The sequence below is a fragment of the Staurois parvus genome, unplaced genomic scaffold, assembly GCF_062004578.1.
Source record: "Staurois parvus isolate SC_StPar_1 unplaced genomic scaffold, SC_StPar_1.0 ptg000019l, whole genome shotgun sequence".
NCBI lineage: Eukaryota > Metazoa > Chordata > Amphibia > Anura > Ranidae > Staurois > Staurois parvus.
This window is the reverse complement of record NW_028317815.1, coordinates 32,486,576-32,500,455: the sequence shown is the minus strand read 5'-3', so window position 1 is coordinate 32,500,455 and position 13,880 is coordinate 32,486,576. Positions and strand designations below refer to the sequence as shown.

Sequence of the window (13,880 nt, the reverse complement as noted above, 5' to 3'; positions counted from 1 at the left end):
CAGCTGTCAGTCCATCTTCCTAATCCCCTGTCCTGTCCATTCACACACAACAGCTCTTCTCCTCCACCCCTTAGTTTCACCAGCCCCACCCCTCCCCACCATTGGACAGCAACCATGCACGTTCGGCAACGCGCCCCCGAATCCAACCAATGGACTTTAGGGGGCGGTGTCCTCCACAACCAACCCTCCAGAGCTTGAAAGCCGCGCATGCGCTCTAACCTGCTATGAGTTGGGGTCATTAACACTTTAGTGTCTGCGGTGTGCGAGCTTGGTGACCATGTCGGCTTGGCTCGGTGTGTGTGTACGCGGGGTGAGACTGTGGCGGCCGCTTCTGTACCGAGGTTACCGCACCGAGCGCGGTGTGTACGGGTATAGACCGAAGAAGAGCGACCCCAATGGCAGCCGAGTGCGTGGACACCTCAGCGAGACAGCTGGTGGCAGTGCAGGTGTGTGTGGGGGCTGTCAGTGCTAGATCCACATGGAGTGTGTAGTGTACTGACGACTGATCACTGTGCCTGTGTGTCCAACCTAGAGAAGACCCCCTCTTCCCCATATGACAAGGCAGAGGGGGAGATCTCCTGTCTACAGTGTCAGCCCTGAGCCCGGCTCCTTCCATGTACACAACAGCCCTGAGCCCAGCATCCTCTATGTACACAACGACAGCCCTGAGCCCGGCTCCCTGCATGTACACAAGGACAGCCCTGAGCCCAGCATCCTCCATGTACACAAGGACAGCCCTGAGCCCAGCATCCTCCATGTACACAAGGACAGCCCTGAGCCCAGCATCCTCCATGTACACAAGGACAGCCCTGAGCCCGGCTCCCTGCATGTACACAAGGACAGCCCTGAGCCCAGCATCCTCCATGTACACAAGGACAGCCCTGAGCGCGGCTCCCTCCATGTACACGAGGACAGCCCTGAGCCCAGCTCCCTCCATGTACACAACGACAGCCCTGAACCCAGCATCCTCCATGTACACAACGACAGCCCTGAGCCCGGCTCCCTCCATGTACCCAACAGCCCTGAGCCCGGCTCCCTGCATGTACACAACGACAGCCCTGAGCCCGGCTCCCTGCATGTACACAAGGACAGCCCTGAGCCCAGCATCCTCCATGTACACAAGGACAGCCCTGAGCCCAGCATCCTCCATGTACACAAGGACAGCCCTGAGCCCAGCATCCTCCATGTACACAAGGACAGCCCTGAGCCCGGCTCCCTCCATGTACACAAGGACAGCCCTGAGCCCGGCTCCCTCCATGTACACAAGGACAGCCCTGAACCCAGCATCCTCCATGTACACAACGACAGCCCTGAGCCCGGCTCCCTCCATGTACCCAACAGCCCTGAGCCCGGCTCCCTCCATGTACCCAACAGCCCTGAGCCCGGCTCCCTCCATGTACCCAACAGCCCTGAGCCCGGCTCCCTCCATGTACCCAACAGCCCTGAGCCCGGCTCCCTCCATGTACCCAACAGCCCTGAGCCCAGCATCCTCCATGTACACAACGACAGCCCTGAGCCCAGCATCCTCCATGTACACAACAGCCCTGAGCCCTGCTCCCTCCATGTACCCAACAGCCCTGAGCCAGCATCCTCCATGTACACAAGGACAGCCCTGAGCCCAGCATCCTCCATGTACACAAGGACAGCCCTGAACCCGGCTCCCTCCATGTACCCAACAGCCCTGAGCCGAGCATCCTCCATGTACACAAGGACAGCCGTGAGCCGAGCATCCTCCATGTACACAAGGACAGCCATGAGCCCAGGCTCCCTCCATGTACACAAGGACAGCCCTGAGCCCAGGCTCCCTCCATGTACACAAGGACAGCCCTGAGCCCAGCATCCTCCATGTACACAAGGACAGCCCTGAACCTGGCTCCCTCCATGTACCCAACAGCCCTGAGCCCAGCATCCTCCATGTACACAAGGACAGCCCTGAGCCCGACTCCCTCCATGTACACAAGGACAGCCCTGAGCCCAGCATCCTCCATGTACATGATAGCCCTGAGCCCGGCTCCCTCCATGTACACGACGACAACCCTGAGCGCAGCTCCCTCTGTGTACAGCACCCTCCTCATCAGGTCACATGGCCTCATCTACTAGGAACCTGTCCTCCAGAGCTCTCATGTGTCCTGTAATAGAAGAATAATGGATGAATGTTCTTCAATTCTAAAATAATAAACCACATTAACTATAAACCTCTGCAGTATACACCCTTTTATTACCAGGACAAGTCCCACAAATTCTACAGGAATAACCCAAAACTGTAATATATTGCAGCTTATCAATGATTAGAAGTGGTGGCTGCATTCCTTTTCCTTTTTTTTTTTTATAAGGCTTTCCCCCCTCTGTTTTCACCTGGTGACACACATCCTGTACACCACTCTGGATGAAGGACCACAGGTGGCGTGTTTGGACAGCAGTGTAGGGATGGCAGTGTCAGATGTACTAGCAAGTCTGAATACACTGACAAACTAAAGCAAAATGCCAGCTTTATAATCAGATACAGTAGTTTTTTTTTCTTTAGGGGTAAAGGTTTTATCTGAATGAATAAAAGTTGATAATTTTAAACACCCCTGTCAGTGGTAAATGGTTCACCCCAACACTTCATCTGCAGGACAGCTTGAGCTGGTAGAAAAAAAAATAGACTTACTGGTTGGATCACCAGGTAAAAATAAAGGAAAGAGCCTAAAAAAAAGTGAATACAGCCATCACAGCTAAGAATTGGGAAACTGCAATATAATAAATGTTTGCTCTTGGGTTTAATGCCACTTTAATTTGTGTGACATTTTATATAATTGTTTTAGATTATAGATAGAACTTTTTTAGTGGTATTTATTAACCACTTTACAGTATAAAGCAGGGTCTTGGGTTAAAATTTACAGAGGTCCATTAATTAAAATGTCTTCTAGCAGAGGTTGAAATCTCATGTTTACATGAAAACACATCACAGCCCCCCTGTGCATTATTGTCTTTAGCAGGGGCGGACTGATCATTTGGAAATTTGGGCACTGCCCGGGGTCAGTAGGGGGCCCCATGAGATGCCCCTGGTACCTTTTTCATAGGCTTTTTGGAGTTTGGTCAAGGACACGGGCCCCATGATTCCCTATTGCCCGGGGGCCCCATGAGTTGTCAGTCCGCCTGTGGTCTTTAGCCTACCTTTCGCATCACAGTTGCCTTTACATTACAACCCCTTTAACATCACAGTTTGCCTCCTCACACACTTTATATCAGTGTCCATAGTACATCACAGACACCCTTCACATCACAGTCACACTCTCCTTCAAAGCAGTCCTACAGTGTCTTCTATTACCCTTCACATCAAAGCCTCTTTTACATTGGAGTGCCTCTCCACATCACAGCTCCCCTTTACACTGCAGCACCCTTCACATCACAGTGCCCCTTACAATACAAGTCTCTCCTGCTTAGGTCTACATTTGGCAGGGCATAGGCACTTATCAGTCTGGGGTGTGCGCCATTTTGCATGCCCCAGTTTTCGTACATCTTCACCTAAGTGTTTTTTTTTTTTATGGAGGACTTTAGCTAAAGTGCCATTGGTTATTTGTTTTAAGACTCCAGAGCAGGGGTCTCCAAACTTTTCAAACAATGGGCCAGGTTACTGTCATTCAGACTTTACAAGGGTCAGATTGTGGACAGAGGGGGTAGGTCCTGGGCCCAGCACTGGTGAGAATAAACATGGCCTCAGGGTTGGTGGTCAATAGGGCAGTAGTTACCCATGATTGGTATCAGTGGGAGGGATTGTGCCCCATCAATGATATCAGTGGAAGGGATTGTGCCCTGTCATTGGTGTCAGTGGAAGGAATTGTGCCCCATCGTTGTTAGTGGGAGGAACCGTGCCCCATCATTGGTGTCAGTGGAAGGGATTGTTCTCTGTCATTGGTGTCAATGGGAGGGATTGTGCCCCGTCATTGGTGTCAGTGGGAGGGATTGTGCTCCGTCATTGGTGTCAGTAGGAGGGATTGTGCTCCGTCATTGGTGTCAGTGGGAGGAAAAATGCCCCATCATTGGTGTCAGTGGGTGGGATAGTTCCCCATCATTGGTATCAGTGGGGGGGAATCATACCTGTGACTGTGACTAGGTGACTTAAAAGGGCCATTAGGAAGGCTTGTGGTATGGAGGTTTCAGAGAGCATTTCTGCATGATCTGCTAGTATAATGGCTTTGACAAATGCAAACCCATCAATGGTATCAATGGGAGGGATTGTGCCCCATCAATGATATCAGTGGGAGGGATTGTGCCCCGTCATTGGGAGGGATTGTGCCCCGTCATTGGTGTCATTGGGAGGGATTGTGCCCCGTCATTGGGAGGGATAGTTCCCCGTCATTGGTGTCAGTGGGAGGGATAGTTCCCCGTCATTGGTGTCAGTGGGAGGGATAGTTCCCGTCATTGGTGTCAGTGGGAGGGATAGTTCCCCGTCATTGGTGTCAGTGGGAGGGATAGTTCCACGTCATTGGTATCAATGGGAGGGATAGTTCCACGTCATTGGTATCAATGGGAGGGATAGTTCCACGTCATTGGTATTAATGGGAGGGATATTTCCACATCATTGGTGTCAATGGGAGGGATAGTTCCCCATCATTGGTGTCAGTGGGAGGGATAGTTCCCCATCATTGGTGTCAGTGGGAGAAATGTTGCTCCATCATTGGTGTCAGTGGGAGGAATGTTGCTCCATCATTGGTGTCAGTGGGAGGAATGTTGCTCCATCATTGGTGTCAGTGGGAGGAATAGTGCCCCATCATTGGTGTCAGTGAGAGGAATAGTTCCACATCATTGGTATCAGTGGGAGGAATCGTACCTGTGACTGTGACTAGGTGGCTTAAAAGGGCCATTAGGTAGGCTTGTGGTATGGAGGTTTCAGAGAGCATTTCTGCATGCTCTGCTAGTATAATGGCTTTGACAAATACAGAAAAAGCTGGTACCTGGACAGATTTGTAGGGAGACAACATGGACAAGCTTCTCTACGTTTGTCAAGCATTAAAGGTCGGGCTTGGCATCAGCCAAGAATTAGACATTTGGTTGAAAGGTCCTGCAGGCTGTTGTCCTGCCCTAGATGGTAAGTACTTGTTTATTCTCTCAAGGTGCTGTCCTGAAAGACAGACACTTTAGGAAACATTCGGGTTACATGTGTAGGTAACATGTTTTCCAGGAATCTCTGGGGACAGCAGCAACTGCCCACCCTTGTTGTGTTTGATTTGTGTTTGTTAAGGGTATGTTTTTCTTGTTATGTTGTGTCTCTTTCCAACTGGCTGACGGTGCTCAAGACAAACTAAAGGATCTGGCTAAAAGTGGCCTTTTAAAGACCGGGCAGGTGCAGTGTTTCCTGGGTAAAAAGGGGGGGGAGTCCTGAAATACACCTAAAAAAGATGTTACTGGTAAGGGTAACTTTTTTTTTTTACTCTGGCGCCATCCCTCACCACCATTCTTGCCTAGGCGAGAATGATGATATCCCCATCACATATTCCAGGAGGCTGTAGGAGCAGGGATACACAGCATCTGATGGCGGCACGTCATCAGGGGGCCAGCTGCAAGAACACAGAAGCAACAGCTTATTCTGATGACGTTGGAGAAGGTGGCAGTGTTTTGCAGCAGGACAATCATTGAGCTGGTGAGTATATGAATTAAGGATAACCGGCATAATGGATAGGAGGGTATAAAAAAAGAAGTGGGAGGGGGGGTGGGTGATGTTCTTCTTTAAGAAAGCAAGTCTATGATTGCATGTGTGCATGCACATGTGACCCCATAATGATGTTGTGCCACTCATTTACTGTTTCTGTTTATGTATAACTTGGTTCCAGGGACATGCAAAAAACAGACTATGATGTGTGAATGTGCTGATTTGCTCTGGATTTTAATTCCTGTGTATGAAGGTCCCACTGAATCTGAAGTGCCCTGGGCTCCCCCAAGGTCAAAATCTGGCCCCACTGGCCACTCCAGCTGTCAAATATTGACAGTCAAGATCTAGGATTCTAGAAATTTTCCCATTTTTGGGCATCGTAGAGGTGCACAGCTGAGCATGCTGCATAGTTTCTATATCCAAATCAGGAGCTTTTTTTTCTCTCTCTGAGGAATGATCTCTCACTCCACTAGTTGTCTGAGACATGAGGAAGAGCTGAAGCAGGCGTGGTAGAGGATGGCAGGTCATGACACATTTTACTGCCTACTATTCTGCTATTCTGTGGGCATGGGAAGTCACTTGCTGCTGAGATCAGCTGCTAGCATGTTAAAGGGTTAGCTCACCTTTACCAAAAACAGCTTATGCAGGTAAGGGGTGTCTGTAGATAAAAAACAATGTGTGCAGCTTTGACTTAAGGTGTAGGCCATTTACAGCATCTCACAGAAGTGAGTACACCCCTCACATTTTTGTAAATATTTTATTCTATCTTTTCATGTGACAACACTGAAGAAATGACACTTTGCTACAATGTAAAGTAGTCAGTGTACAGCTTGTATAACAGTGTAAATTGGCTGTCCCCTCAAAATAACTCAACACGCAGCCATTAATGTCTAAACCGCTGGCAACAAAAGTGAGTACACCCCTAAGTGAAAATGTCCAAATTGGGCCCAATTAGCCATTTTCCCTCTCCGCTGTCCTGTGACTAGTTAGTATTACAAGGTTCCAGGTGTGAATGGGGAGCAGGTGTGTTAAATTTGGTGTTATCGCTCTCACTCTCTCATACTGGTCACTGGAAATAACAGGACAGGTTCCACTTAGAACAGGGCTAGCCATGGTCGACCAAAGATGTTGAGTGCATGTGTGCAGCGTCATATACAGAGGTTGTCTTTGGGAAAAAGTTGAAGGGGTGGGGGGTCAGCCTGTCAGTGCTCAGACTATACGCCGCACACTGTATCAAATTGGTCTGCATGGCTGATGTCCGAGAAGGAAGTCTCTTCTAAAGATGATGCACAAGAAAGCCCGCAAACAGTTTGCTGAAGACAAGCTGACTAAGGAGATGGATTACTGGAACCATGTCCTGTGGTCTGATGAGACCAAGATAAACTGATTTGGTTCAGATGGTGTCAAGCGTGTGTGGCGGCAACCAGGTGAGGAGTACAAAGACAAGTGTGTCTTGCCTACAGTCAAGCATGGTGGTGGGAGTGTCATGGCTGTCGACACTAGGGAGCTACAGTTCATTGAGTAAACCATGAATGCCAACATGTACTGTGACATACTGAAGCAGGGCATGATCCCCTGATTTGGAGACTGGGCGGCAGGGCAGTATTCCAACACAGCTACCCCCTCATCCCCCCTTCCCCCTTGACATAACCCGCAGGGATTTCGTTGCTGCTCAAACTCCCTCCAACCCCATTCCCCCTCACTCAGCTACCCCTCTCCCACGGCCCCACCACTGCTCTGACCTCCACTTCCACCCCACCCTACATTCCTCATACTGAAGCTCCCCCAACACTCTGCACCTTTGACCTTACTACCATTGAGGAAGTCTCCAAGATTCTCTCTGATGCCCGCCTCACCACCTGCCCCCTCGACCCTATCCCCTCACAACTCCTTTGACCTCCCTCCCCCTCCATACTATGCTCCCTCACCCACATCTTCAATCTCTCCCTCTCCTCAGGCATTTTCCCCTCCCCTCTGAAACATGCACACATCACCCCCATACTTAAAAAGCCCTCCCTGGACCCCAATGACCAAACAACCTCAGACCCATCTCCCTGCTCCCCTTTACATCTAAACTCCTCGAGCGCCTCATCTACACCCGCCTATGCTCTCACCTCAACGACAACAACCTCCTCGATCCCCTACAGTCCGGCTTCCGTCCCCTACACTCCACCGAAACTGCCCTACTCAAACTCTCCAACGACCTGCTAACCGCCAAAGCTAATGGCCACTATTCAGTGCTCCTACTCCTTGACCTCTCTGCAGCCTTCGACACAGTCGACCACCCCCTCCTCCTCAAAAAACTACACTCCCTCGGCCTCAGATATTCTGCTCTCTCCTGCCTCTCATCCTACCTGTCACAACACTCCTTCAGCGTTGCCTATAATGCTACCACCTCCCCCTCACTCCCCCTCTCTGTTGGGGTCCCTCAAGGCTCTGTCCTCGGGCCCCTTCTCTTCTCCATCTACACCTCCTCCCTTGGCCAACTCATACACTCTCACGGCTTCAACTACCACCTCTATGCCGACGACACACAAATCTATCTCTCAACCCCCCACCTCACCCCCTCGGTCTCTGCCTGAATCACACACCTACTGAGCGACATATCAGACTGGATGTCGCTCCACTTCCTTAAACTGAACCTCTCCAAAACCGAGTTTCTTGTCTTCCCCCCAGCCTGGACACCACCCCCCATTGACTTCTCCATCATGTCCAACAGCGCCACCATCAAACCCGCCCTGCAGGCCAGAGTGCTTGGTGTCATTCTGGACTCCAACCTATCCTTCCAGCCCCAAGTCCAATCTTTAACAAACTCGTGCAGACTCCACCTTCGCAACATCGCCAAAATCCGCACGTTCCTAACCCCAGAAAACACTAAACAGGTCATCCACTCCCTCATCATATCACGACTCGACTACTGCAACTCCCTCCTCACTGGCCTGCCTCGCTGCTGGCTATCCCCGCTTCAGTCGATCCTGAATACGGCTGCCAGACTCATTCACCTTTCCATCCGCTCCATCTCCGCCACCCCCCTCTGCCAATCCCTCCACTGGCTTCCGATTGCGCAACGGATCAAATTCAAAATCCTAACACTGACGTACAAAGCCGTCCACCATACTGCCCCGAACTACATCACTGACCTAATATCCAAGTACCGCCCAGCACGCACACTCCGCTCCTCACAAGACCTCCTTCTCTCTAGTTCCCTGGTCTCCTCCTCCCATGCCCGCCTCCAGGACTTCTCCAGGGTGTCACCCATCCTCTGGAACTCCCTTCCCCAACCCATCAGATTATCACCTACTCTCCTCTCCTTTAGGCGCACCCTGAAAACCCATCTCTTCAGGGAAGCCTACCCCACCCCCTGCTAACTTGCCGACCTCCTCCACTCTTCCTACCACTCCATCCCCCACAGCTATCTCCTCCTGTACCACTATCCCCTCCCTCCTAGATTGTAAGCTCGAAAGAGCAGGGCCCTCAATCCCCTCATATTTTGCATTGTATTGGTATTGTTCTGTCACATGTTCTGTCCCCCTTTGTAATGTACAGCGCTGAGCGAACTATTGGCGCTTTATAAATACTGTATAATAATAATAATGTTGATGACCCCAAATACACCTCCAAGACGACCACTGCCTTGCTATAGAAGCTGAGGGTAAAGGTGATGGACTGGCCAAGCATGTCTCCAAACCTAAACCCTATTGAGAATCTGTGGGGCATCCTCAAACAGAAGATGGAGGAGTGCAAGGTCTCTAACATCCACCAGCTCCGTGATGTCATCATGGAGGAGTGGAAGAGGACTCCAGTGGCAACCTGTAACTCTCTGTGAACTCCATGCCCAAGAGGGTTAAGGCAGTGCTGGAAAATAATGGTGGCCACACAAAATATTGACACTTTGGGCCCAATTTGGACATTTTCACTTAGGGGTGTTCTCACTTTTGTTGCCAGCAGTTTAGACATTAATGGCTGTGTGTTGAGTTATTTTGAGGGGACAGCAAATTTACACTGTTATACAAGCTGTACACTCACTACTTTACATTGTAGCAAAGTGTCATTTCTTCAGTGTTGTCACATGAAAAGATAGAATAAAATATTTACAAAAATGTGAGGAGTGTACTCACTTCTGGGAGATACTGTACATACCTCCTAAAGCCTGACTGGAATACTCCGAGCACTTTTCTAGTTAAAGTGGTCAACTTGTTTGCATTGATTCTTTCATTATTTTGTGTGAGTGGTTGCCATTTATTGCTCTAGTGTGACTATTTGATTCCATTATGTTTTTTTGTCTTGCAGTAGATCATGGTCTTGTACGACTTGTTACAGCTTATCGTGAGCATGGTCACAAAGCTGCCAAAATTAACCCACTGTTTGCTGGCCAGGCAGTTATGGATATGGTACCAGAAATACAAGTGATTACTGAAGGCCTTCATGGACCCTTTCGCACAGCTGGTAATGTCGTCTACTTTTAAGCTGTTTTTTTTTTTTTTTTGTGACATCTTACCTTTTAATAAAGGATGTCCAATGCTGAGTAGGCAGCTGGATCTTGGAGAAATCTTCATTGTAGGGTTTGCCCTATCCTCTTCCTGTCTCCAAACCTCTCATGTGCAGGGGCTTAATAGCTATGGGCTGAGACGCTGTGAAAAAATCCTGGTGTGAACCCGCCCCCTCCTTTCACTGCCTGTAACAGGATCTGTGAATGGAGGAGAGAATTCTGTGACTCGTCAGACTCTCCCTCCATTCACAAATCAGGCAAAGCCAGTCAAATGCTGCCTTTTGGTGTGTGTTTTTTGTTTACATGGATTTACTTGAGCAGTGCTGCTTTCTAATACAGAGAGCAGCATATGTCAACACCCTTGCACACATTCTCATGGGCGACAGCGGTTTCCTGCAGCTGTTTCAGCCATCTGTGAGTGGCTAGCTGTGGCCGCCGAGCCCCGTATGTTTCAGTGACACATCGGTGGCCGTTGCAGTTATCTGTGTCTGTCCACAGATCCGGTGATTACCCGTGTTGATCCTTGCTGGACACTCACAAAGTCTCTTGTGCTAATGTAGCCTAAATCTGCTTATATATGCAGTACTCCCCTTCTAATTGCTCTGTCCATTATCATTTACCCTACTTTTTAGGGATACTGAATATGGGAAAGGAAGAAGCAACACTGGAGGAGATCTTGGAATACCTGGACCACACTTACTGTGGTCAGCTTTCCATTGAAACAAGCCAGTTGCAGCATTTAGAAGAAAGGGAATGGTTCTCTAAAAGATTTGAAGAGTTGAAAAGGGAAAACCTTTCCACAGAAGAGAGGAAGCACTTGGCCAAATTGATGCTGGAATGTCAGGTAACCTATATTTGACAAAAGTGCAGGACCTCTTTAATGTTGTTTTCTTTTCTCAGAGCTTTTCCTAGTTATTGGGATAGTTCCTAGCGCAGTACATCAAATGTGACCTATAAATATGCCCTTACTGGTAAAGGTCATCTTTACTTCATGCTAACATTTTATTGTAATTTAATTTGTTACATTTTAAATTAGATCAATGGAAAAATCAATAAAGTAAATAAAATTACTATGTTTTAATAAAAAAAAACTGTAGGCATCTCTATAAAAAGTTGCCCAAGCCTAATTTGCACTGGGGCTGTGTTCTGCACAGCTGGGGTGGTTCCTTGCCATCTGCTTATAAAGTTTAGTAAACCATACATACAGTGTATTGCACTTCACTCAGTAAAACTGGCAGGGCTCATGAAGCCTATTAAACTGTCATCTTCAGATACCCTTGAAACATACATTAAGTGTATGTATATTCATAACTTCTTTTTTTTTTGGCTAGTGTTGGGAAGGGTTATACCCCTGTCAGGTTATTTTTGTTGTTTGTGTCTTGTTAGTGAGAACGCATACAAAAATTGGTCAAACACTTAAGCAGCCAATACATTCATCCTTTTGTTTTTTTTTGTTTGTTTTTTTTTGTTTAATTTAACCAGAGGGTTGAACAAAAGTAAAAGATCAAATTCCTCTATCCACATAACCTTGCACTGTGTTATTGTTTTCTGATGGTGGGGAGCCTTCCCAGCCATTCGAATACAAGTTTCAGTGCTACCAGCTATAGCTGGCGGCACTGATCGATCAGGAAAAACCCAGCAGACTGGTTGTACAGAAGTCGATTAGTAGATGTGAATGTACAATATATATGTAAAGCACTCCGTAAATTGATGGTATTCTATAAGTACCTATAATTAATATATTTACTTTTATACAACCAGGTTGCCCACATATGGATCACAATTCTGCCGGTCCATGCTGAACCAGCTTAATTTCAATCCATGTATGGGCGGTTTAAGCCTAGCAGCTGAATAACTCAAGAAGAGTGCTATGTAGCACAGTGTAACACAATGCTTTTGCATTGTGAGTAATATATAAATAACACCTCTTTAAATAGTAAATAGGGTAGAGCCCTACCAACCCCTACAACAAATGTTCACTGCAACAATGCCCTATTGGTTGTGAATACCAGTGCACAATTAATCACTTTTATTGAAGACCACTGACAAACTTTATACTCCACAAAAGAAAAAAGTCTAGAAAAAAAATCCCCTCTGCTCATTAACTGACACATCCCAACAAATACGTTGGATGTTCTGACTGACGTTTGCTGTCATTACTTATAACACTAATGTAAGTTAGTGTAATTCAGAATTTTAACAAATGTGGCTCTTTGGAAATCTCTTAAAACTCCATTGGGAATTTTTTTTTTTTTAGTGGTTACAGCAGAATTAAACCCTCCTATTCTTTACAGCCAAAGGAGCTGTTGTCTTAGGTTCTGTTTCATCTGCAGTTGCCATGGTGCTGTATGTGAGTTGTGACACCAGCCATTTGATGTTTGACAGTTCAGTTGGGAGCACAAGCAAATGTGACTGTTATCATTCACAGCATCCTTAAATGTATACTTTTTTAGGAAAATATTAAATTGGTGGGTATATTTCCACTCTAAAGGTGTTTCCCATCAAATGTTTTTATAACCTTGAAGCAGAACTAAACCCATTAATTTAATGGTTTAAAAAACAGTTACATTCCCACTGGGAATGCTGTCACAATTGCTTGTATTCTCACCCAAACTGTCAAAGCATCAAAAATGTCTGGTGTCATAACTGATCACATGTACAGCATTTTGACACTTGCAGGTCAAATAGAGCCAAAGATGGCAGCTTCCTTGGCTGAGAAGGATAGGAGGGTTAAACTCCACTTTTAGGGCTTGTGTCAATGGCATCGGTTTGAGACACTCCTGAGTTTATTTAGAATTTGACAGATGCATTTGACCTATTTCTGACCTGTTTTTACATTCTTATAGAATTTGTATGGGAGTGCAAAACTTGTCTGAAGTAAGCCAAAGCCCACCAGGTCTGTACACTGTCTGAATGCCAGCTGTATCATTACGGCTCCACGCACACTAGTGAATTTTTTTACGCTCAAAAAACGGTGCACAAAAACCACTGGTAATAGCATTTTTAGTAGCGTTTAGGGAGCATTAGCGTTTTATTACCGTTTTTACAGTACATATAGAAAAAAAAAGAGAGAAGGCTAGCAAAAATGTAGTGCAGTGTTTAGGAGTGTTTAGGAGCATTTAGAAGCGTTTAGGGTTTTTTTTTCCTGCTGGAAAAATGCTCCAAAAAAAACTCTACAAAACAATTTTTTATTTTCTGCTCCTAGAAGCTGAACCTCAAAAACACTAATAGCCTAAATTAGTGTGCATGGACACATAGGATAACACTATTTAGCTTCTAGGAGTAGAAACAAAATGCTTTTAACAGCTTTTAAAAATGCTAGTGTGCTGTTATCTGAGCCCTAATTCAATCCAGCGCTGTGCCCATCTGCAGCTGTTCTCTCCCCCACTTCTTGGTCTCACTGGTTTTGCTGATGCCGCGTTTGATTGGCTCCCGCTGCTGTCATTCAAAGCTAGGGGTGGGGGATGTGACGATTGCGGCGTCAGACCCCAGCCCTTCTCACCAAACTCATGACCGAAGGACTAGCCAATCTAAAACCGCGCTGTCACGTGCGTAACAATGCCACGCCCAGCTGCACTTTGCACAACGATTTTCCAGCTAATGGACCACAATCAATGTACTTGCAGCCTGAGCGTGATTGTTACTGGGTCAGGTTAATTACGCAATTAACCTTTCACACTGCCACCACCTCCTTTTTGTACAGAGAAAGGGAAAACTCGGCAATATCAGCAATAACACTATGATGTTTGAATAATCGTC

General features: G+C 47.2%; 1 protein-coding gene across 1 annotated transcript in view; it reads left to right on the top strand.

Moving 5' to 3' along the window:
- Positions 1 to 223: 223 nt before the first annotated feature.
- Positions 224 to 13,880, top strand: part of DHTKD1 (dehydrogenase E1 and transketolase domain containing 1) — a 55,961-nt gene continuing 42,304 nt past the window's right edge. Inside the window, exons 1-3 of the mRNA XM_089686309.1 lie at positions 224 to 446; positions 9,923 to 10,078; positions 10,754 to 10,965. Coding sequence (XP_089542435.1) covers positions 278 to 446; positions 9,923 to 10,078; positions 10,754 to 10,965 — 537 coding nt within the window. The 5' untranslated portion in view covers positions 224 to 277. The remainder of the gene's footprint in view (positions 447 to 9,922; positions 10,079 to 10,753; positions 10,966 to 13,880) is intronic.